The 25876-nt window shown below is 52.4% G+C and overlaps 1 protein-coding gene across 2 annotated transcripts in view; it reads right to left on the minus strand.

Annotated features, from left to right (window-relative positions):
* CCDC88C (coiled-coil domain containing 88C) overlaps window positions 1–25876 on the minus strand; it is a 129530-nt gene that overhangs the window by 66023 nt on the left and 37631 nt on the right. Inside the window, exon 4 of one of the 2 annotated variants that reach the window (XM_047861614.1) lies at window positions 10515–10584. In XM_047861614.1, the coding sequence (XP_047717570.1) occupies window positions 10515–10584 (70 nt within the window). Of the gene's footprint in view, window positions 1–2815; window positions 2921–10514; window positions 10585–25876 lie in introns of those variants that run through there. The other variant, XM_047861615.1, reaches the window with a different exon arrangement.

Consider the following 25876-nt stretch of genomic DNA (forward strand, 5'->3'; position numbering starts at 1 on the left):
TTCATTTATTTCTGAGACAGCATGCAAGCAAGCGAGCGAGCGAGCAGGGGAGGTAGAGGTAGAGAGAGAGAGAGAGAGAGAGAGAGAGAGAGAGAATGAATATGAATCTGAGCAGGCTCTGCACTATCAGCACAGAGCCCAACATGGGGCTGGATCCCACGAACCATGCAATCATGGCCTGAGCCGAAATCAAGAGGCAGACGCTTAACCAACTGAGACACCCAGGTGCCCTTCGAAGTGTAGTTTGATAATTAAAGTACATGAACCTCTAAAATGTGGAGGCAGAGCTAGATCAGGGCTGGAAAATCCCCTTTCTAATCTTCTGTCTGTGGTACATGTGGCTCGTCAATATCAACACCTTGTTAAGCAGCCTGGAAAGAGGCCTCAGAATCCCTCTGAAAAGAGCACTGGACAGCACCTGCCAATCAACCGAAGTTGACACATGAAACAAAACCTGTCTTCCGTGCCTGGTACGTGATCTCTAGGGTCCTTTTTGGGTCCACTCTGAGTCTCCAAGATGCAGCCCTCTGAATGTTCCCACTTCCTGGTCTCTAGATATGGAAAATAAACCTTGTCATTGATAAATGGTCACTTAGGCATGAAGGTGGGGATTTAGGCAAAGGAATGCTAACAGTCCCCTCTAAGACGGAGCCCCTCCTGCACACCCTCTGCTCTGTTGAGGTCAGAAGGCACTGTGACTGCCTGCAAAGACAGGGTCAGAGAAAGGCAGTGACACTGACTCCTCAGTCTTGCTCACTCAGCTCTCCACCACCACAAGGGCCCAGGATCAGCAAACTGCCAGCCAGGCTGAGGGTTTAACCCTCACCACCTGGAAAATGGACCCTTTCAGGTTAATTCTGCCCCCACCCCACCCCGTGCCCTTCATGCCTATGGGCCATTACTGCACTTTCAGTAAAACACACACAGTCATCTGATTTAACCCCAAAGGACAGCATTATCTCCACTTTACAAACAAGAACAGGTTCAGACCAGCAGAGTCATAGAACTAAGATTTGGTCCTGGGCTGTACACCACCTGCTTTGCCCTAACTCCCTATCGTCCCTTTGCCCCCTGAAACGGTCATTACTGAGGGTTACAGCTCCTTCCAGAACAGAACTCTATCTGACCCAAATGCCACAGTGCAGGCATTTAACCAGTGCCTGCTGACTGAGCGAGTGACATTAACAGTTAACACTGAGTCCCTGGGTAGAACATAGAGAACAATTTCAGTTTCCTTCCCTGCTGGGATGGAGACTATGCATTCGTATGTACCTATTTGTTCTTAATAATTCTCTATACCGCTCTCCTCTGCTGTGTGTTAGAGTCAATCACTAACTGTGTTTCCCCCTGGTTTCTTGTTTAACAAAAAATTTTTTTTGAAAAAGTGAGAGTGCTCGAGCAGGGAAGAGGGGCAGAGGGAGGCTGGGGAGAGAGACAGAGGGAGAGAGAATCTTAAGCAGGCTCCACGGCCAGTGCTCAGCCCAATGTGAGGCTTGATCTCACGACCCTGAGATCATGACCTGAGCCAAAATCAAGTCAGATGTTCAACCGAGTGAGCAACCCAGGCACCCCTCCGTGCTTTCTTATTTAAGAAAACATTATTTCCTAAGGATGATTATGGGGCTGTCTCACTGACTTGAAAGTAATGCTGTGCTGAACGTGACCCATGTGTATGTCTCTTCAACGTCTAATGACATCCTGAGACTCACTCACAAGAGCACAGCTCTGTGGGCCCTCCGGAGGACCCGGCTTGCATCAAAACCAGCGGTTTATTATCATTTGAACAGTCAGCGTCACCTTCCGCAGGCACTGCCGAGGAACAGAATGGATGGGGAGTTCCTGGTGGGTGGGCACATGAGGACATCCCCCACATACCTGTCTCGGTGCATACGGTCTGAAGCAGGCATCTCCACATAATACCTCACTGGCTGAAGGGCGACTCCCAGGAAGCCCTCACCTAGCTTTTTTACACCCAGAACATTACCAAACGGGGCCCCCACCAGGCAGGAACATAACCAGGCACTCCACTATCTGTTTATTCAGTTACTGAATAAATGGTTATCACAGGTGGGCTTTGGCAGGCACCAAGTCGCATGTCAATGCAAACGGTGCAGGAGCCTCCCACGCACCCCCCGCCTCCGCCGACCAGCGGCCCCCTGATCCCAGCATCAGTGCACCCCCCAATCCAGCTTGCCACCGACCCCCAGATCCCCCAGCACCGCCAGGTGTGGGCAACAAGAGGCATCTGCCCAGCAACAGAGGCAGCTGCTCCCAGATTGGGGATAACACTTTGAAACAGCCACCCCAAGCCCCTCAGACAGCATGCCCAACAGAAAGGACTCCCTGCCTGTCCCCCCTCGCCCCCCACCCAGGCCACAGCAGGGAAAAGCTAATTCTCCCTAGCACCGAACAATTACAGATCAGAAAAGCAAAATGCAGAGGCGCCTGGGTGGCTTAGTCAGTTAAGTGTCGACTTCAGCTCAGGTCACGATCTCGCGGTCTGTGAGTTCGAGCCCCGCGTCGGGCTCTGGGCTGATGGCTCAGAGCCTGGAGCCTGCTTCCGATTCTGTGTCTCCCTCTCTCTCTGTCCCTCCCCTGCTCACAGTCTGTCTCTCTCTCAAAGTAAACAAACATTAACAAAAAGAAGAAGAAGAAAAGCAGAATCTGACCACAAGAACTCAGCTTGAGACCCAGCATCTGCACTGGTCGCAGGCGAGAGGGTACCACAGGCAGATGATGCGAGGAAGAGAAGGGTTCCTCCCCACCACCAGGCAGAAAACTCAAAGCCCAAATACTATCAGTGACCATAAAGAACCTTTCACAAACAACATCTCGTCCCTCCTCCTCGGACAGCCACGGCCACAGGGAACAGTGCTGCTGGAAGCCATGGCGTGGTTACCACAGCCAGGGAGCCGTCTCTGTGTACAGACCATCGCTAAGAAGTTTACTCAACAAAGGCTGGTATCCAGGCAGATCCCAGGGCTGTTCCGAAGGCCAGCATTTGGCTGCGCTCTAACACCCGCCTGTGCCTCGTGTTAACCAAGCTTTTCACGTTCCTGGAAAAGCAAAGTGCTGGCTTTCAGCTCAAGTGTCCAGCAACCCCCGCGTTCTAGATGGACCAAAAGACTCCTTTCCGGACCCAGCAAGCAGCACAGAAGCAAAGCAGCAGGCCGTAGCCTCACCATTTGCAACCGCACTTGGATGCTTTTCTGAGCCTGCTCCCTCCAGGACAGAACGGGGAGCGTCAACAGGATCCGAATGGCTACAAGGTTGGTTCTCCTTTGCTCACTTACTTCTTCTCTCTTTGTCTAAACAACCTGAGGTTTGGGGCCCCGGGGTGGCTCAGTCGGTTAAGCATCCTGCTCTTGATTTTGGCTCAGATCACGATCTCACAGTTCATGGGATCGAGCCCCATGTTGGGCTTTGTGCTGACAGGGCAGAGCCTTCTTGGAATTCTCTCTCCCTCTCTCTCTCCGCCCCTCCCTCCCTCATGCTCTCAAAATAAACAAACATAAAAAAAAAAAAAAAAAAGAACCTGAGGTTTTTGTAAATACAAAAATAAAAATATGTGCACACAAGAACAAAATTACAATGAGGGAGAAATGAAAAAAAAAAATAAGGTTAAGAGAAGTAACACCAGAAATCTCCCTTTAACCCCCAATGGTGGACGCTTGCCACCAGGTCACCCGGCAAGTGGCGGCACTAGGGAGGGCAGAACCGCAGGGAGATGGCGGAGGAGGGAAGCCAGCCCTCGAGATCTTTAAGAGAACACTCACTGGGGCAAGAAGACTGTTCCTAACAAACCTAGCTCTGGGCCCTCTTCCTGGGGTGCAGGGAGCAAGCCACAGGCACACAGCCCACCCAGGCTCCCTGCTAGTCTGCAGAAGGCAGAGCTGTGCCGTGTGGACTAGGAGGCAAGGCTTCCACAGGGTCTGAAAAGCACTTTGGGGATGCCTTTGACAGGAGAGCAAGCAAACAATGCGACGGTTAAATATTGATCCCAGGAGTTTCCCTCCGGCCTTTGAAAAGTACACTTCGGCTGTGACAGAGACTTCCTCCTAGTGTCCTGAGGACAGATGCCCCTCATGGGATTCCCAACACAGTTCCACTGCTGTGAGCTTCTCCCTCCCAGGACACCTTTCATCTGCTGCTCTGCCACACACAGCCTCCTCCAGGAGGTCTTCCTGGCCTGCCTGGCAGAACTCATGATCTGCTCTGCATTTTATGGAAAGCACACGTTATGTCACTTCTCACCCTGGAAAAGATCTAGCAGTTACCAACGTGGTCTTCCTATCCTCCCTCCCCCAACACGGACTGGGGGCTTCTTGAGCAAAAACAGCCTCCTTGTTTCCAGGGGCCCTGGACCCAGCGTGGTGGGCATCTGACAATGAAAGCTGGAGGAGAGGGTCAGGCTCAACTTCTCTGTGGGCCTCTGGCCGAGGGGTAGCCTACTCAAAAAAGCAAGGGTGCAGGGCCATTCTAGTCTTCTATGGGGGCAAGGGAGGGGCAGAAATTGGCCCTTTGGTTTCCTCCGTCAGAACGGAGGCCTGCATGAGCTGGGAGGAAGCTATGGCACCTGTAGGCACAGAATGCTCCCACTCATCAAGGTGCTTTCTCGGTCACTAGAAACCCTTCAGTGAGCACCAGAATAGGGAGAAAACAGAAGACCAATGGCCAGCCCACTGAATAGCAATTAATGGAATCCCCAAGACTATCCTCAAGTGTTCCAGCTGTATTCACAGACACCACTCTGTAGGATATGGGGACAGCCCCTCCACGGACCCAGGTATCTTGCCTTGTGTTTAAAATCCACGCAGCACTGGGCTGAAGGATGACAGTGGCCACTCCCCGATGACCCAAGTATATATCCATCTGCAGAACTTAACAGTGACAAATGCGTCTCTTACCTACGGGGCCATCAAGCCATATGCTTCTGAAGGAGTTCCCTCTCCTCTCTGAGCTGGGTTTCCCAACTTAACATGGCTCCCTTCCTTCCACTCTAAGCGTCTTAGGTGGGATCAGCCATTTACAAGTCAGAAAACCACTACTGCACTTGGATACAAACCTTGGAAGACAAACAATGCTCTCTTCTTCCAGCATGACTGCTGAATGATTCATCGGAGAAATTAATTTGCTACCACCTTGGCTTCTGTCAGACGAATCTAGTCTTTTTTTGTGTGGCCCGGTGACAGGCCTGGCTGCTGAGAAAGCAGAGCTTGAGGGGACCAGGGAGCTGGTCCAGGTGTGACCAAAAACCTTCCCTCGTTTAACAGATAAAGCAGACATCATCACCTCTTGGTTGTCATGACTTCTTCCAGAACACACTCTGAGAAACCATGTAAATGTCCCTAATGGATGCACAGCTGGCAAGCTGGTGGGGTGAGAGCAGTTTCCAGCGCATCATCTCCAGTCTCGCAGAGCCACACACACATGGTGTTGGGCAGAGATGGACTTCCACTTGACCCCGACCACTGACATCTGACCTTTTGCATCTGTGAGAGCATGTGCTTAACACTTGTCAGCTGCACTTGCTTGAAGGAAGGGAAGTGGGGACAGGAGGAGATAAAGGTAGGTCTCTGGCAGGCATGCTTTCTTTACTGAGCACCTACTATGGACCAGGTACTGCTGTGGACACTTGGGATAGATGGGCGGCAATAAGAAGAAAAAACCCAAAGATTCCTGTCCTCATGAGAAATTACATCCTGGGGGTGGGGATGGGTAAGCAACGCAACAGAGATGAAAAAATAAATGATACTGGAGGGTGATAAATACTGGGAAAGGGGGAGGCAGAGCAGGATGAGGGGACTGGCCTGGGGACACAGGGGGTCAGGAGGGGCACTTGAGCAAAGACTTGTGTCTGGGAAAAGCGTGCCAGGCAGTGGGAACAGCCACTGTGCAGACCCTAGCGCCAGGAGGGAAGGGGCAAGAAAGTAACACAACCTGACTGGCGTGTATCTAAGAGGACCAGGGGCTGTGCTTAGGACAGACTACCAGGGGCAAGGACAGAGCCAGGCAGGTGTCACAAAGCCACTCTGGCACGCAGCCGGGTGGGAGATCAGGGTGGCCATGTGGCAAGAGGAGAGAAGAACTCAGGTGCTGCGAAGGCACAGCCGAGGTATCTGCCTGACAAACAAGTGTGGGTGAGAGAGGTCAGGATTTAGCCAACTAGAAACAAAACAAAGGGACACCCTACAACACCCAGCCCTGGGAGCCACCAGAACAAGGTGGGAGCCACCAGGGCAAGGTTTTCCTGCTCACAGCCATCATGTAAAAGTGAGCAAGGGGCTCAGAGCAGAGTCCTGCGAGACCCCAGCCGGGCTCCAACAAGTGGGGTCCACAGTAATGAGGTACTGGATAGACGCTTCCCAAGGGACTGGCACCCAGGTGACAGACAGCTGCACAACATCGTGCCATTAAAGAGAAAATCCAGAGTGGCAATTCAAGCTGAAGAAGAGAGAATGAGGATTTGGGGCCAGAGGGGCAGGTACTGCAGAGAGATTTTTTTTTAAGTTTGTTTATTTTGAGAGAGGGAGTGAGAACATAAGTGGGGGCGGAGGGGGAGATAGAGAAGGAGAGAGAGAATCCCAAGCAGGCTCTGCACTACCACTGCAGAGCCCAACGTGGGGCTCAAACTCATCAACTGAACCATGAGATCACGACCTGAGCCGAAATCAAGAGTCGGACACTTACCTGATGGAGCCACCCAGGTGCCCCACTGCAGAGAGATTTTAACAACAGTTTAAAGTATATGAAGTTCTTTGGGGCAACTGGGTGGCTATTGGTTGAGCGTCCAACTCTTGGGTTTTGGCTCCAATCATGAGCATGGAGCCTGCTTATGATTCATTGTCTCTCTCCCTCCCTCTTTCTCTCTCTGCCCCTCTCCCTGGCTTGCACTCGCTCGAAAGGAAGGAAGGAAGGAAGGAAGGGAGGGAGAGAGAGAGAGAGAGAGAAAGAGAGAAAGAAAGAAAGAAAGAAAGAAAGAAAGAAAGAAAGAAAGAAAGAAAGAAAGAAAAGAAAAGAAAGAAAAGGAAAGAAAGAAAGAAGAGAAAGAAAAGAAAGAAAGAGAGAGAGAGAAGTTCTTTCTCGCAGTTACTGAGCAGTTCTCGAATCCCACCCAAGGCAGAAAAAAGAGAACATCCTTTTGTCTGACGGGCACAGGCACAGCAGGTCAGACACACAGAAAAAAAATCTAATAACAGAAGTCATGACACCTCCCTTGTTGGGGTCAGAGCAAGGGGACAAAGGTTTGGCGTCTCAGGATGGGTGTCACTGGGACTGGATGCTCTGTTGGGTTCTGTCCCGCCCGTGGCCCCTGGCTCCACTGAGACGCATTTGCCAAAAAAAATAGTAACAACAACCCCAAACTGTGATGTGTTATAAATAACGGTACAGTGTCAACGTGAGCCGAAAAGAGCACAGGCATCTTCCTACGACGTGCGAGGAGGAGTAAAAAGACAGCGCTCCGCTCACCTTCCAAACCCACTTCCAGGCCACCACCCAAAACAGAAAGCAACTTTGTGCTTTATTCAAAAACAAAAACCCCAGGGGCGCCTGGGTGGCGCAGTCGGTTAAGCGTCCGACTTCAGCCAGGTCACCATCTCGCGGTCCGTGAGTTCGAGCCCCGCGTCGGGCTCTGGGCTGATGGCTCAGAGCCTGGAGCCTGTTTCCGATTCTGTGTCTCCCTCTCTCTCTGCCCTTCCCCCGTTCATGCTCTGTCTCTCTCTGTCCCAAAAATAAATAAACGTTGGAAAAAAAAATAAAAAAAAAAAAAACCCAAATGCTTCACTCATCTATTTTTTTTTTTTAATTGAAAACAGACAACACCATTCCATAAATAGGCCTCTGCATCTTCTTGCCAACCTTCTCTCTTCCCGGAGGCCCCCTGGCACTTCCGTCAAAACCTACCCAAGCGTGTGCCCAGCTCCCAGCTCCCGGCCAGGCCACCAGCGCCGTGATGAGCCAGAACCGGTCTCTGTGCACGGCCCACAAAGACCCCGCCTGGGGGCCCTCTGGGCTTGTCACGAGGCCCACGCTCGAGGTCTCTTTCCAACCTCTCCTTGAGAGCTGGAGACACAACCTTTTGAGTGACATGTACGGATTCTTTTCTGTGCTGGAGACAATCCACGCACCTGTCAGTTGGAAAGCAGCTTCCCCACAACGTTCTATACCTGAACTATGGCAAAGGTCACACGACTCTATACGATTATGACAGAGAGTCACCCCACAGTATACTCAGAACGGGTGAATTTTATGGGATGCAAACTATACCTCAATAAAGCCGTCTCAAGAAAAAGTCAGCGTCCACCTCACCTGGATGTTTCTGTTCAGCACTGGACCTGAAGTGGGGGCCTGTGTTGTCTCTACATGTGGACAACCTCTTGGCCCCTGTGGTTCAGAGGCTGGAACAGAGACTCTGCCGAGGGGGAGGCTGGGGCCAGAGTTCCAGGGTGAGGAGGAACCTGGTGAAGGGGCTTCCAGGGGACAGGCTTCCCACCAGCAGCAGGAAGAGAGGACACTGACAGGGAAAAGAAGGGGCACCCAGAGGAAGCGGGTGAGCTACACAGCACGCCAGGGTGATGGGGGGGCTGGGTGGGGGAGTGGGAGGAGTTTCATGTTAGATTGAGCCATCTGCCACTGCCAGTTTTGTAGGTCAAAACGGCTGAACACTGGCCCAACCTCACATGTCGGTGTGTGCTATGGATGGGGAGTTCAGACTCCGGGGTCTGCTTACGGGCTGAGTGACCGAGGGCTCATCACTTAAACTCTATGGGCCTGCATCTTCTCACCTATAAACGGGATGGCACAGCCACACCCCGGAAGCACACTTTGATTTCCACGTTTTAATACATACACAACACCCAGCACATGGCAGGCTCACCAAGGGCTCAACGAGGGAGCATCCTTCTTTCCTCTCCCCCGCCCACCTCTTCGCCTTACGTGGCCGCCTCCAGAGCAGGCGGAAGAGCAGAACGAAGCTTGCACGGCCAGCCTCCCACAGGCACCTCTCTTCCCTTGTAAGACCAGCCCCCGAATATGCCAGGACAGTTCTGCTCGGCGAAGGAGACCCCCACTTTCCTGACGTTACTACAGAAATACGAGAGCGCCGACTGTCCCTGGGGCCCGGGGCTGTGGCTGGCATCCTCTATGTGGGGGAACCAGGAAATCAAACCAAAAGACGAACGGCCCAAAGGCAGAGCTGGGGGCAAAGTGAACCAAAGGCCCCGGTTACCAACACACCCGGTGGGTAAGGGTGTTCGCTGCCAGGAGCCACCAGGTGGGCCTGGGTGGCCTCTGCAAAGCCATCATGCAAGGCCGTGAGTGCCAGCTGGCCGTGGCCAGCTGTGCTAAAGACTATGGGAGGTCATGTGGAGAAAAGGCACAGGCACCACCCAGCTGGGGCCCAGGAGGACACTCGCCAGGAGCAAAGTGATCTGATGCTCAGCTGCCCCCGACGTGGTGCCCCCAGATGCTGCTGCAGCCGAGGGCCACGGCGCTAAAATACAACTTCTCTACAAGAAGTGTCCTGGGCTGGTCACTCGGTGTACTCTTCCTTCAGTCTGCAGGCAACTTTAGCTAATGTCATACAGGCAGGAGCAACTTTAGCTAATGTCATACAGGCAGGGGCAAGGACAGCCAGACTCCAGTGGGAGCAGGGTGAGAGGAGATGCTGCAGAGGAAAGCTTCGGTTCCTTCTGTACAAGCCTCTACTGTGTGGGGTCCTTCCTGCATTCCTGGACCCTCACCTGTTTCTACGAGGCCAGAGACCTACGCTAGCCAAGTGTCCGCTGGAACGGGTCCCAGCCAGCTAGTGCACTGTCCCTGGGGCCGGCGAGCTGATGTTCATGAGCCATGGGTGCAGGTCAAGGCACACAACTGTGGCAGGGAAGAAACCCATCAGCCTGTTTAACTCTCCCGGTGAGTTAGCTGGGCAGGTATGAATTAAGCTCTGATTTTTTGCAATGGAGGACATTTCATTCAGTCTTTCAAAGGCACACCGAGTGTCCAAGCCTGGGACTTAGAAACCTTGCCCTCTCGGGCTCCATAGACCCGTGGGAGGTTTGAAAACAGATACAAAACAGGACATGCCGGAGAGATACACCACAGTGTGAATCAAAGTGTAGTACAATCCAGCGGAAGGGACATTCGTTCGCTCAAAAGGTTCTTAACTTTCTTGCCAATAGATACCACAATACCATGACGGTGTGGCTTCCACATTTACTAAGGAGAGACCCCCAACAAGTCTGGCCTATGACTCAGGCACCTAAGCCTGACAAAGCAGTGGCCTCGCCTGCCTCCACACTTGCATATGAGGGGTTGGGAGGGCTCATTCTTAAGGGGGGAAAAAAGCTCTTGGCTTAATGCCTCAGAGTAATAAACCACCCTTTAGAATCGCACCAAAATGATCACGTGTTGTCACTGTGGTGGCTCTGAGCCGGCAGCCAGAGCTCTGTCTCCAGCAGCTGCTCAGAGCCGATGGCACTGCCCGGGCACCGCAGGGGGCAGCTTCCACTCACCAGACAGCGGGTCTTTGCCAATCATCAAAACATTGGGCAAATTCATTACGATCAGCTGCTGGAGAACTTCCTACAGAAACAAAGGGGAAAAGATACCGTTAAGAACAGGAAACAAAAGTAAAGAATGATTAAGAAAATTACAGTTTATCAAGTCACTGGACGAAACGTGCAGCCGTTGAACGGTAACTATGAAAGATCCTATAGAATAGGAAGGAATATTTACAATACAAATAAACATGAAAAGTCAAAATTAATTATACTTCAGCCTTGCTCATGAACAAATAAAAGTCATGCTTGCATATGTACAGAGACCTCGGGAAAAAGATCTACTGCATGCTAGGATAGAGGATTAGGTGTAAGCTTCTTTTTAAGAGATGTCTTTATTTTTATTTTATGGTCTGCTCATGCAATTAAAAACAAGTACAGAGTAAAGATTACAGAGATGCTTCTGAGTCCCCACGACCTGATGATTCAGGATCCTAGCATTCAGCAGGCCTTTGGTATAAGCTGTAAATGAGGGGACTTCTCTCCTTTACGACACTGGCTTCCCTGGGAGAGGGGATAAATCACAGCTAATCTGCACCGTTAGAGGCAGCGCGCGGAAATGAGCCGCCTTCTGGCCCTCACACCAAGGGGCTTTGAAAGGAGGCCCAGGCACCAGCCATCAGTCATGGCCCCGTGTCTGGGGTCTTTAACAAGCTCCCCCTGGGAGTGTGCCGGCTCCGACCCACCGCTCATGTTGCCCAAAGCATTTCTCAGGGCAGGTCTGCCTCCCCCGCCCAGATGTACCTGGTTTTTCACAAATCAGAAGATAAAAGTCTAATTTTACAGAAGACCAGTAAGGGGATAGGTTTCTTAGGTATTCTTGGTCTTACAAAAGTGGTCACTACAGAAACTTCACCAACAAAGCTCCTCTTAGGCCTTTTTAAAAATGTTTCCAGTGAGACAGCTTTTTTTCCAGAGTCACTCTATTGCACAACACGAGGGTCTCTGTATTCTGTATACTGCCAGCTAGCACTGATGGAGACAAGAGGGACAATCACACAATGCCCTAATCCCACAGGGTCCAGCTGAACACCCCAGAATGATGTCCAAATCATCAGATTAGAGCGAGAGCCTTGGCAGGCATGCCTGAAGAGGCCAACACCTTCAAAAAAACATATAAAGTGATTTTATCTCCCCCTCACTGTTTCTATGGCTCCTGTCCACACCAGAACTTGGGGGGAGTGGATGTGGACCCAAACACACCGGGCCCCTCCCCACTCGATGATGGGGTCACAGGTCACCACATCAGAGATCCTCATGTTTTCTCGAACACATCTTAGTTGTAAATACCTGTGCTGGACAGAAGTGTGAACCGTGTAGCAGCCTCAGCCCGCCTTCAGGGCTTGAAAGAAGTACACACACACACACACACACACACACACACACACACGGTCTCTTAATTGAATGCACTCACCCCAAAGGATTCCACAGTCCCACCCTGGGGCAAAACACACATCAACAGTAAAATCAGCAAAATCCACTTTCCAGCTTGCTCATCCAGCAAAAGGAAGGACTCCAGGCCAGATTAGCCCATTCTGGCACGGAGTCCCTGCTCTGCCCCAACGGTAAACTCAAGTGCGCAGCCCAACTTCTGGAGGATTTACTTGTTATCACTGTCCAACCAGCTATAGTCCCTTTTGGAGTCTTGGCTGGTTTCGCCCTGCCACCGTCCAGGAGTCTGGAGTGCTAGCACTATTATCGGGGTGCTTACGTTTATAAGAGATACAGAACATGAAAGCGTCTTGAAGGACTCTGAAATGACGCAAAGTGGTATTTCTATGCTAATGATGAGCTCAGCAGAAGACTGCTGGGAGCATTGCTCGGAAATATTGCTAGAACACCCACATACTCCCCTTCCAAAGCAGCATGTTTAACTTTGTCTAATCAGTACTAATTTTCCCACAAGAAATAGGTCATTTGTGCAATCAAGAAGTAATGCTTTATGAACAGAAGATATCTTTTATTTGTTCCTTTCAAAACACACTGTGGGTCTCCCAAGATCGAATCCTGGGGTCCAAAGCACTCCTGAGACATTAACCATCTCCCCACCCCCACCCCACCCCCGCCAAGGACTACCAATCACATTTTCAGCAAAAGCAGGCTTCAAGATAGAAGCAGCAAGGTCAGAGAAATACAGCGCGAGACACAAATTAACTTCAAATGTTCTAGTAACCGTCTTAAAAAAAGATTTTTTAAAAAGGTGTATTTATATGAAAATATCCTAATAATGCCTTAAGACAATATATATCCAAAATATGATTTCACCACATAATTAACATAAAATCATGAATGAGATACTTTACATTCTCTTTTCATACTATGGTCGCTGGTCTCAAAGCCCATCTCAATTTGGATGCTAAATTCTCACTGGAAACACCTGATCTGCAAAAGTAGCTTCACACACCCCAAGATGTTCCAAACACACTTAAAAAAGTTTTCCTAAATAACTGAATCAAGTATCAGTTTTTAAATTTAACTTTCACTTCCTCAGTCACACTAGCCACATCTGGAGGCCCCAACAGCCCCATGTGGCCAGCAGCTGTCACACTCCCCGACACCAGTGACAAGGGGACTCAGCAGAGATCAGTCCCTGAGGAAAGCCGTGTCTCCTGGTCCCCTCGGGGTGGCAGGGCCTCCAAGGCGACAGGCCAGGCCCTCCATCTAGTGGGGACGTGAGGTGGTTGCTGACGAGGAGACCCTCCCGCCTGGTACTCAGAACAGAAAGCCACTGTGGAGGCCGCAGCTGACACTGGCCGGCTCAGCAGGCACCTGGTCACACCCTGGCTGGCTGCGTGGGGTGGGCAAGAGCCAGGACAGAGAACACTAGCCCAGTGGTGTGCTCTGAGCAGCCCTCAAATGTGCCAGCAAGCCCTCCTGGCACCAGCCAGGCCTTTGCAAAAAGCAGAAGCAAAGGCCAATGCCACATCCCGAGGCAATGATGAAGGACAAGGGCAGCCTCTGTCTGGTCACTCCATCCGTGTGGCCTGATGGGCAGGAGGGAAGAGTCAGGGTCAGGGTGCAGCCTTCCTGAGACCCCACCCTTTGGAGGGACTGGGGTGGGGTAAGGGTTAAATACCGAGCTCCAGGGTGGATTCTGTACCTCTTCCTTCTCCTCCCCATTCCCCCTCTAAGTTTGTTCCCAGATCCTAATAGAAGATGCAAGGGGGACCCCAGATGCTCCTTTTCATAAATGAAGCTGCCCTAATTGTGTCCTGGAAGGATCCCATGGGTAACTGCTGTAAACAAATTCAAGGAAAAGTCACAAGAAGGGACGAAAGGAGGGTGGGTGTTGCGGGCAGCAGAGGCGGGGCAAGTGCTCTGTAATGTAAAAAGGGGACAGAACCTAGGGGACACCAACCAGCGAGGCTGCCAGTCCAGGAGCGAGAATCTCATCCTAATTCCGAAGCTCCTCCCAGGGCTGGGAGCCCTACAGGCTAGGGGAGAATGGGACAGGGCGGGGACACTCCCCTGGAAGCGTCTGTCACCCCAGTTGCTGGGGGTTGGGGGCTGCATCTGTGTTTGCACACGGTGTCTGTCAACAAGCCTACAGACTCACCCACCCTCAGATTCCAGCTTCCGGATTTCAGCGGCAGCGGCCACCGGAGGTGACCCAGGGCCCGTGGCCTGGCTCTCAGAAGTCACCGGTGGGGCGAAGTTCTAACAACAGAACCAGGAAGCTGAGTGCAAGGAAAAGGCTTCCTTCCCATCAGAATCCTCTCCTGACAAGTACAAATGTACTCAGTGGGGGGAAACCCGGGGACATGGGAGCCCCATTCTGGGCTCCAGTTAATGGGGTGCTGGTAGTGACAGGAAGGACAATGGGAGGATGGGGATGAACAGATTCCAGAGGCACCTGGATACACACACTATGCACAACTAAGCGAGCAGCCACTGTGGACCACACTGCAGCACCCAGGGGCATGGCTTCACTGCCCATGGCCAAACACCGGTCCTGCTGGTCTGTGAGTCCACCTCGGGGCCCAGGTGGCAATTCGGGCTGGCTCCACAGTGTCACGCTGCACCCTCGTCACTCCCTACTGTCACCGGCCATCCCCCACCAAGCTCCCTCCAACCTCACTCCTCCCAGGGAGGCTGCAAAGTCTCCTGAACGCCTGCACTTGGTGGGTGTCAGCAGGGCAAAGTCTTAGGATGAAAAGATCTGGAAGTTTCCATCACTGCTCTACGGACAGGGTTGTCCTGCTAGAGGCAGGAGGACACAGCGAGGTGGAGTGGGAGGCCTGGGGCAGCACAGCAGGGGCTGGGAGGGACCCGGGATGGACCCAAGCACCCCTGGTTGCTTCAATCTACCTCCTCTGGCCCAGGGCCTGATGTGACCCCCCTCCTCATGCACCTCCCCACCCTCAGCTCCCAGGGACTTGCAGATGCGGCTCAATTTCTGCGTCTGTCCAGTCACTCGATTAAACTGTTAGGTTCTGTGGGAGCTGGGCCCCCTAATTCCACATTGGTCAGTCCCCATTCAGGACTTATGCACACTGCACCCACACAACCATGTTCACGCAGCTGAATGTCCCGGAAGCCCCCAGGTGAGCCTGGACTTTCTCCCAGGACCCCACCCTTGGCTTAGGAACAGGGGACCCAGCTCAGGTCCCTGCAAACTTACCTCTGGGAATAAGTGCATGTACCCCAAACTCTTGGTAAACTGTCTACTGCACAACTGTCAACAGCAGAGTATTAAACGGAGACCCTAACACACCCCTACCAAAACCTCAACATACAAATGAAAGGAAGTATGGTGTGGGCGGGGGGAGTCGGTGTGATACAGGAGTAGCACTTCAACACTGAGGCTACCGATGGGTAGGTGGTCCTGGTTAGAACACAAGATGCCTCAGTGAATAAAAGGACACACAATTCTATGTGCAGTACTGGTGTTGAAAAAAGAAAAAGAAACCCTCAAAGGGAATGTACCAGAATGACACCACATTCTTCACTCGTGTTGTCAGAACAAGAGCAAGTTTTCCAGTATTTTCTAAAGGGCCTGTAATGTGCTCATATCTATGGTATTTTAACCCATATGGCTTCTCACACATACAGTCCGCAGCATCTATTCACCAGATAGTAAGCCATGAAAGGACAGGTTCACAAAAATGACCTCCTTTGAGACAACTCATCAAGTATCCAAGATGAATGAAATGGATTCCCATGTTTTAAAACACCCCCCCCCCCCCCTCAGCTGGGAAGAGCAGACACCAGCCAGCAGGACCCAGGCGATCTGGCCAGGGATGGGGACAGGGCTGACTTATAGGCCTGGGGAAGGGGTGGGCTCCAGATCATCAGCCCCTTGAACGTTCAGGTTAGGGGTCCCAGAAAAGTTCCATCTACCACCCGAGGCAATGCAGAGGCCTCACTGAAAAGGCTTACAAGCCTGCCAGGTCCCATCTGGACCTCTGTGCCCGCTCAAAGAGAAAGGTCATTTTCTCCCCTGGTGGAAGAAATGCGAGGTCCTGGAGAAGTTCTGGGGTAAAAACACACGTGTGTAGTGGGACTACAGGATTAAGAACAAGGATTTCATTGGGGCGCCTGGGTGGCTCAGTCGGTTGAGCGTCCAACTTCAGCTCAGGTCATGATCTCGTGGTCTGTGAGTTCAAGCCCCACATTGGGCTCTGTGCTGACAGCTCAGAGTCTGAAGCCTGCTTTGGATTCTGTGTCTCCCTCTCTCTCTGCCCCTCCCCCGCTCATGCCCTCTCTCTCTCTCTCTCTCTCTGTAAAAAATAAACATTAACAATTTTTTTTACAAAAAGAACAAGGATTTCATGAAGCTGCTGAAATAATTTTTTCTCTCCCCCAAAATCAAACTGAATTTTATGGCTTAATAGGGTGCCAGGAAGACCAAATAAACGCTACTACAAGCCAAGTTTTCAGGCCCATGAGTGACACCACCCCCCCCCCCCAGGGGTTTAAATGGGAGGTGATGCTGAGTAAACGAGGGGAAATCCCAGCAAAATTAAGACAATCACCGAGCAGAGGCATCCAGATCATTACCAAGGAGGTCTGGCCGGTCCAGACAGCAAAAGATGCCTTCCACGCAGCTAAAGAAACAGAGTGTTGCTGTGGACCTGTCCACGTTCTCAGAGCCAATACTGAAAATCAGACACGCGTGTTATCAGCTTTGAGCATACACCCAGCACCCCTTTAGAACTGGGGTTCAGATATTCCAAAGATACATACTGAGCACCGTGCTGTGAGTGGGGAACTCTCAGCCTGAATGGAAAGGCAGAGAGGCAGAAAATCACAGCGCAAAAGGACAGGTGTCAGTCAGAGCAGCACAGCACAACCAAGTCTGGGAAGGCTTCCCAGAGGAGGCGGCTTCTGAGCTGGGCTACGGAGAATGCTTAGGAGTTCCACAGGCGGGGGAGAAAGCCCAAAAATATATTAACTGCTAAATGTGGCCAACAAGCCAAGCCTTTGGTTACCCTGTACTATACATACTCTGCAGTTCCTCCTGGGGCACAATCTTCCTCACATACCCCTAGCCTCGATTACTACCAGTCAGAATCCTAATCATTCTCCAAAACTCACAGAAAACATCACCTCCTCTATGCAGCTACCACTGATGCCCTTAATCACATACGATTTTCTTTCCCCTGAATTCTTAAGGCTTCATTTGTCCTCTTCTGTGGCCTTTTCACATTTTGCCTTCTTCATCAACTCCCCATTCAAAGGCAGCGAAAAGCTGCTAACAGTGACAGCTGACAGAAAATCAGACTGATCAGAAAATATTCCTCAACATTTATATTAAGATGAAAAAAAGTTATCCTCTGGGAAGAGGTGTCCTCTCTCTCTCACACTAACCGGGGAACCAAGTCCTAAAAACCATCTGCTTTGCTCCACCACCATGATGGAAGTAACTCAACTGTCTTTGCCTGGAATCTTGGCAAAATCGGCTGCCACATGCCTTAAGATTCAACAGCCTGCAGATGTAGGCAAAAGTTAAAACATCTCCTCGTCAATTTGTAATGCTGGTTTGGGCACACCATGCTTTCTGATTGTTAATTCCCAAATACGATCATTTTATGAACGAAGAGAAGCAGAACGAGGGTATTTAAAAATTCCAACACTACAGAAATGACTCAGACAGGAAAGGTATCACCTGAATTCTGATGTTCTCAGGGTCTATTCCAGTGCCCTAGAAGAGGTGACATGTCTAAACCCCACAGCAAGAACACGTCCAGGAAGTGCGGAGCACTTAGCTGGGGTTCACACGGGTGGGATGCCTCTGGGCATCCGACAATGAGACACTCACAGAGCACCGCAGAGAGACCTACAGAGCCAGGGACTAGCTCCAGGGGTCCTCTGCACACACACCACACAGTGTGTGCTCATGTCATCAATTAGCAGTCCTCCATACCACACCTTGAAACCTCCCACCCGCATCTGGCCAAGAGGGGTTCCTTAACGCCCTTGAGGACTCCTCAGTCAAAACAGAAGGTGCCAGAAACCCTGCCTGACCTTGCCAAACATACACCCAACCACAGAAAGTGCCCCATCTCTTTCCTTCTCCTAATATTCACAAGAGGTACTCAGGACAAGAATTATTAGAATCTCCCATCTGAGGGAACCACAGCACAGGGCAGGTAACAGGGCTTCACGTGGGGTCCAGAGCAAGGGCCAAGACTGGCAGTCTGCGTGGCGAGCTCTCCCCCATACCACGCCAGCTTCCCCGTGGCTCACACTAGAGCACTCTCTACAGGTGAGGCTTGCCTCATACCTTCCATGGTGATGCCTGGTACTGACAGCCTGCCGGCCTCACCCCGACAGATCATGCCTCCCATGGTATCACCCAATCTGAGAGCAACAGGGACTAGACTCCAAAGCCAGGTGCCACAGCCCACTTTCTGGGATATCACAGCCAAGAGCACGAGTTTCTAATGTAGCTGCTGGGAGGAGACGTAAGCCTGATGATTTATCCTCGGCCGCCTGTTCAAAGCCTGAGCCCATGGGGCCACGTGCTTGTAATTCCATCCGGACAAGGGGCTCTGGCTCCGGCCGCCTTCCCTCTCACTGGGGCAGTGAGCCCTGGCAAAATGAGTGGGTAATGAAGTGCTTTTATGTTAAGAGGCTGTCACGTAAAGCTGCTGATAGATTCAATCCATCTGTTCCAACTCCTTTCAATTAATCCTGGGGTCCCCAGGGCCTGAAACCAGTCCGGATCCACACAAGCCCAAGAGTGCTGGCTCCCCTAACTAGGCCACGCTGCATCTCAGGACCCAGCGACGTAAAGCCACCAACCTGGGCCATCCGTGGTTATCACATCGTGAAAGAACCGCCTGCCCCGAACGCTTTGTAGCTGCTTGCCCTTGTGGCTGTTCACAAAAGCAAACAACACCATTCTTTGTTCGCAGAAAGGAAAACAAGTATTTCCTTCCACAGAGGAGGAGGAGGAGGAGACCTGTGGGAAGGAGCCCCTGGAAACTCAATCACCACTGCATGAGGGCAAAAGCTATGTGCTGTGTGACCTCAGGAAAGCCACAGTCCCTCTCTGAGCCACACCCTCATCTGTAACAGGACTAGGACCACCTCTAAAGGGATGTCTGGCTCCTTCAGAAGTTGGGGGGAGGGGAACTGGGAAAGGAGACAGCATGCTGGCACAGAGGAGCACATCACAGTTTTATCAGGTCACTAACTCAGGACTGCCAACTCTGAAAACAGGCAAGTGCCCATGTGTCCCAGAAAGAACCCAGGGGAAACCCAACAAGGGACGGGACTGCAGGATGCTCAAATGTCCCCACAGACGCTTGTCACCTTCCCTTTAGGGCTGGTATGACGCCTGGGGTTGCTCTGCAGCAGGAGCCATCTTATCTGATGCTGGTAAGTGCCTGTTCTGAGCCCGTGGACCAAAAAAAGGTGGTGGGGTAGCCCCGGAAGCATGGGCAGGGCACTGCGTTCAGCTCCTCTGAGAAGAATTTCTGCCCATAAATGGTGTTTCGGGAGCCACTTTACATGGTAAACACAAGCCTGTCACCAGCAGCCAAGGTTGGGCTCTAGGGGAGAACTTCTGCAGCAAAGCCATCAGCAGCCACAGGTGCTGGGGGAGGGGCACAGGGCTCCAGATGGACCAACGGATGGACACGCAGACTTGCTGACAGATCCCGGCCAGCATCAAGGGGCTGGTGAGAACTAGCTTTTAGAACTGCAAGAGGATTCCAGATTGCCTACAGAGCAGGGAAACTGAGACCCAGAGAGGAAAATCACAGGGTAGGGGGGTGGGCAGCATCACACCTGGGTCTAGAAAGACAGGTCTCCTCTGCCTCCGCCCCGGAGCTCTTTCTACCACGGCAAGGAGAGCAGTTCATTCATCAGTGTCTACTGGGTGCCTCCTACACCCAGGACCATGCTCCAGGAGGGGCTCGGGGGAGGGAGGGGTGGTCCTGTCCTCACACTCAATGCCCAGAGTGGTTCAGGGCCGCCCTGTCCTCTCCTCAGCAACATCAACAGCATCAGTGCTCGGGGCTGACACAAGAAACCCTACTTCATGGCAGTGAGGGATCTTACAGCTGTGGACCAGCAGTTGGAGAATCCCTGTGTTCCAGCTTCTTGGAAGAGTCTACATTTCTGTTGATCAGCAGGCAAGGAGGGTGTGGGGCTCACAGGCAGACCACCTATTGGCCAGGGTGTGGCGTGAGGGTGTGTGGGTATGTGTGTAAGGGAGGGAGGCTAGAAGAGCCACCGACACCACCAGTCCGCGGGTCCCAAACTGCTCCCCTACACCCCCAGCAGCTGGGGGCCCTAGGCTGATTTCCCAGGCACCGTCTGCCCTGGGCACGCCTACAGAGCTTAGTGGGAGGGGTGCGGCCCCCCCTGTCCCAGCAAGTTGCTGGGTGTCTATGCATCCACTGTGTCCCATTCTGCTGCATCCATCACTCAGCCCAGGCAGGGCTGGAGCAGGGGCCACACCCTAGCAGCCCTCACCCGTTCCTGACAGTGCTGTACCAGCTCCCTCGCTCCCAGGGTACAAGTCTGAGCAGGAGGGGACAGAGTGCCTGGGAGCCTCCAGCAGCAGGTGGCAGCCTGCTGGGACCTGCGAGGGCAGGGAAAGGCAGGGAGGGAGGACCAACCCAGAGCGTGAGCGTCGCAGGACCCAAGGCACCAACGCATCCAAGTCAGCCAGGCCTCCACACCCATCTCCCCAGGGCAGGGGGAATAGAAGGACAGCCGATCACTCTCTTTTGGACACCACTGTATTTCCGGGTACCTAACAGGTGTCAGGTGGTGTGCTGGTGTGTGTGTGGTGGGGGGAGGGGAGTCACACAGAGATGACTTCTGTCCTCAAATCTACAATACACAGACAGACAGAAAGACAAGCTCAACAAAACGTGCAAGAGCAGTGAGGGTGCCCAGGGTGTGTGCGCATGGGGCCGGGCTCCGTCCTTGAAGAGCCTGCTGCCTGGCAGGGGGCCGACCTGCTGGCAAGTTTGGCACCCTAACAGCGGAGATGAGAGGCATCTCAACTGAGGAGCACATGGGAGAGGCTCACCCAGAAAGGCTTTCAGGAAGAGGCGGCACTGAGCTATGATGGAACAGAGAGGCACAGGTGCCCCCCAGGCGTGTCACATGCCTAGCAGATCGTGCTGATGGCAGGGAAAGGAGGCAACAAAGGCAAAGGAAGAAGCAAAAGGCACCCCACCCCCACTTCCTGTGTCCAACACGGGCACTGGAATCCCATCTCCTGGCCCGGTCCAGGATGAAGCAGCAGAACCCCTGCTCAGGGAGTTGGGGCCCCCGGCATGCACTCCGTACTCAGCTCTGCGGTGGCAGCAGTGGCTCTGGAGTCCCCAAACCAGGCCCACCAGCAGTCTCTTGCCGCTGGGCCTCAGCTCCAACTCCTACCAGGTGGCTGGGCGGGCGGGGGGGGGGGGGCATCACACCTAACCCACAGGAGACCAAGCACAGCACCTGGCACATAATGAGGCCCCCAGACACTCTTAGGGAGAACACATGCCTGCCTCCTGCGTCAAGGGTCCCGCTTTAGAACAGTTCTGGGATGCACACATGTAGGAGGCCTGCAGAGACCAGAAGTGAAGACAGCCACAGTGAGGTGGGTGTGGGAGTTCACCCTGGAGGTCCTCGGGAATGGAGAAATCCTCCCCACCCCTTTTTCCTCTCTACTGCTCTGGCTCCTTCAGAAAGGACTGAATAGGAACACCTGGACACCTCTACTCCCTTGCTCTTACTTCTCTCTTCCCTCCAGTCGCTGGAGGAAAAGCACACACGATGGTAGGCACTGCAAAGGCTGGCAGAGGTTTCAACCCTCAAGGCCTGGCAGGTGCTATGCTGAGAACTCTCAGGGCAGGCCTAGGCTGTAGGGGAGGGGGTATAGGGAGAGGGGGTGCTTGGTACATTAGTGATGCCTGGGGGATGGGGAGAGAGGTGCCTGGTTGATTAGTGATGCCTGGGCATGGGGGGGGGGTTGCTTGGTTGATTAGTGATGCCTGCCTCAGGCAGAATGACAGAATTTGCACCTCCGAGACCAGCAAAGGTGGAAATGCAAACTCTCCACAGCAGGAAGTGAGCAGTCTGTACTACTGCCTCCCTCGCCCAGAAAGCTGCAGATGAAACAGAGGTACAAGTTACAAAGAGGTGACTTTTGGCTCCCAGAGGAGGGATTTCTGTGAACTAAATGAGACGCATTGACAAAATGATATACTGGGTCAAAAATACCAGGATCCTTGCATTTGGAGGGAACCTGACTAGAATAACTCTACGTTATTAGAAAAGTAAAACGGGGAGAACACATTTACTCCTCAGGATTTCTGAAAACTAATCCTCAAATCCATGTTAAGTGACCTAAGGGCGGGCGGGGAGGGAGCATACTTAGCCCGTTTTACTAAAAGCAGAACATTTCTAAAAATTAATCTTCCAATAACAGTAGCAGTTGCTACATCCGTCTGATCATCAGAGGCCTTCCCCATCATACAAATAACCCACCTGGGAACAACCACCACAACAGCAAAGAAACAGAGAAACAGATGGTGTAAGCAAACAAATCTTATAAACACTGGTCACTTCGCATCGTTAAGGGAGGCTGCCACTCATGGCCAGACTTCATCTAGAGAGTAAGGAACTCTGAAAGGTTCTTATTTTCCTATCACCAAAAATGTATTCTATAGCAGGAAACTGGGGGAGGGCAACTCAGGACACAGTTGAAAAACTGGGGAGGAGGAAGGTTAAGAAATGAGTTTGTAATGAGTAACATTTCGTCAGGAAGCGAAAATCTCAACAGATGGTATCAGCTTCAAGGCAGCTGGGCAAGGGCTTGGTGGTGGCTCAATGCACGCCCCCTCCCCCCAACACCTGATGCCATCTCCCCCACTCTGCAACACTCACCTCCAGTGCCATCCTCTACCCAAATTCCTTGGTTGGACATCATCACTTCCTCCTCTGTGCCCCTGAGCCCCAGGGCGTGCACCCCTATAGTCAGTTCAATGTGACTGGGAACCTCAGGGTCTTGGGGTGCTGTAAGGTGCTCATCTCTGAATTGTCCCCTCCACCACCCCAGGCCTCTGCACGTGCTGCCCACAGATGGTCACCAACTGCTGGCTGACCCAAACCCAGTGACCACAGGAGGAAGGGTCTGGTGAGAACAGAGGCCTCAGAACCTCAGGTCACTGACTACATCTTCGCCCTTCCTGCAGAGTGCAAGCAACACTGGCTTTTGAACAGTAAGCCAGTCCTAACCGGCAGGCAGTATCCCAGGTCCACTGGCTGGCTCTTTGCCAACACAAGATCCTGTTTAATCAACAAATATTTTAAGTTTATTTATTTTTGAGAGATAGTGTGAGCAGGGGAGGGGGCGGCAGGGCAAGGAGAGAGAGAGAATCCGAACCTGTGAGATCATGACCTGAGTCAAAATCAAGAGTCAGACACTTAATTGATTGAACCACCCAGGTACCCCGATCAAATATTTCTGATTGCTGGGGATGCTGCAGTCAATGAGGGCAATAAAGAGGTAAATAAGTGTCTTATAAGCACGTGCCAAGAAATACTAAGTGCGGAGAAGAAAAATCAGCAAGGTAAGACCATTCGGAGTGACAGAAAAAGAAATTACAGACACGCAGCCAAAGGAAAGCCCTTCCATGAGGTGATAGTTGAACAAACATGAGTGGAGAGAGGGTGTGAGCCAGATGGACACGTGGAATAAGAGAATTCCAGCCACAGACAAGTCTTGCAAGAGGGCAAGTCTTGTGGCTGGAACACACCGTGCAGTCCCACGGAGCATGACGCACACTGGCAGGGGCCCACCCTAACCTGTGGTGCCATTCCCAGCAGTGCCCACAGTGGCTCCCGGGGTCAGACTTCCCACTCTGAAGCCTGAGGCAGCACAGGAATGTCACACGAGCAACTCACCAGGACACAGGGGTTCTAAGGCCTTTGAGCCTTGGACACCAGGCACAGGTGACTAGTGGTGGCTATCTGGAGCGCTGTGTTGAGAAGGATTCTGAGGCCAGGGCTCGGAGTTAGAGAGTGCCACGATCGATCAGTGAGGTCAGCCTAAGCTAGGAATTAAGACACGGGGCACTCCCTGGTAGAGCCCGGTGTAATAAAGTGCTGTAACACGCTTGTGGTATAAAATGCTGTGGAGACAAGAGGAAGGGACCAGCATTTCTCTGTCACTCATTATAAAGCTGCAGACTGAGCTCCCTCTGCGAAACCATCTTCACTTGCGAAGCCTCCATACCAGGCTGTGGGGTCCCCAAGGTGGGGATCTGGACCATCTCCCTCCCTGCAGCTGCCCAGGGTGTGGTACGAGGAGGGGTTCACTCAGTGTTCTATCGGATGAGCTAGGCTGGCATGCGTGCTGTGGGAACAGCCCGACTGTGGGTCCCTAAAGGACAGAGGCAGAAAGGATGGCCTTCAATTAGACCAACTGGGCCTTTCTGGGTGAGGATCTGACCTGAAGACAAAAACAAAACAAAGCAACCACCTTTCTTTTCCTTTTAAAAAAGAAAAGGGAGGCTTCCCTTCAGATGTGGGTAAGGTGGGTGTGAGGACCACCAGATCCAGGAACATGGGGGGGGGGGGTGGGAACTAAGGCATGCAGACCCACCCCAGCACCTGGCCACGGGGCGGCCCAGCTGCTCAGGCTGCCTGTGGGGCCAGCTGAGAACCCACCCTTCAAACAAATAAAGGCATCCTGGCCACCTGTTCCTGAGCTCAAATCCAGCAGGGTGACAGTTTGTGCCCATCCCACCCCATGGCAGGTGGACTCCTCCAGCCCAAGCCAAAAGATGATGAGAAAAGATGCCATCTGTGCACATGAACTGAGCACCTACTGTGTGTGTGTGTGTGTGTGTGTGTGTGTGTGTATGTGTGTGTGTGTGTGTGTGAAGAACATCTCACTCTGGTCCAAGTGTGTACATGCTGTCGTGGGCTGAGTGGGGCAGGTGTCTGTTTTACACCTGGCTTTTGGGGAGTGCATCTGTCTTCCAGAATGCACTCATGGTCCTCCGTGCCTTGCACACTCGTGGACTGCCTCACTTTTACATTCATTAGCTAGTTCACTGAATGAGTATTTACTGAGCCTAGGTCTATTCCAGGCAGTGTGCTCGGGTCGGGGACGTGATGATGGTGAGTGAACACACACTCCTGGTGGAGACGGGCATTTATCAACCACCCTCACGAGTGAGCTCAGTCAGGAACGGCGCTGTGGGCGGGCACAGGGAAAGCTCCAAGTAAACGTTTCCTGAATGAACGTACAGGAGAGATGGAATACTGCAAAGCCAGCAGCTGGTCATCATAAATTCCATCTCCCATCCGGAAGCAGAGAGGAAAGATGCAGGAAGTGGGACGCGCTGTGCGCTCCCAGCCAGGACCACAGGCCCGAGGGAAGACCACAGGTTGAGCCACAGGATAGGCCCATCTCTCGGCAGACTGCCCAGGTACAGCCCAGGCCTGCAGCGGTAGGAAAGGCCTTTGCTCCAACAGTCACACTGCACTCGCCTGGCCATTAAGACCCAGGAAAACGAGGCCAGACGTTGGGCCTGGAACAGAACTGCTCCAGGCAGGCAGGCTGGCCGGCTACTCTGGCTGCAGCTTCACGCACACATGAGCCGCCCCTCCATTAGCATCGCCACCACCTCCCTCTGCACAGAGGGGCTCTCACCGTGTGTCTAAGACACTGGTCTTTGCTTTCAGCCAGAAAAATAAAGAGAAACAGAAGCCATGACAAAGCACCCCCACCTGAAAAAGCAAGCTCATCTCATCTCACACCACCCACCCAGAGCTTCCTCTAAAGAGTAGAGGGCTCACGGTGGCTGCCGAGGGCTGGCACCAGCAGGCAGGGAACAGAGCACCTTCGACAG

The sequence above is a fragment of the Prionailurus viverrinus genome, chromosome B3 (assembly GCF_022837055.1).
Source record: "Prionailurus viverrinus isolate Anna chromosome B3, UM_Priviv_1.0, whole genome shotgun sequence".
NCBI classification, from domain to species: domain Eukaryota; kingdom Metazoa; phylum Chordata; class Mammalia; order Carnivora; family Felidae; genus Prionailurus; species Prionailurus viverrinus.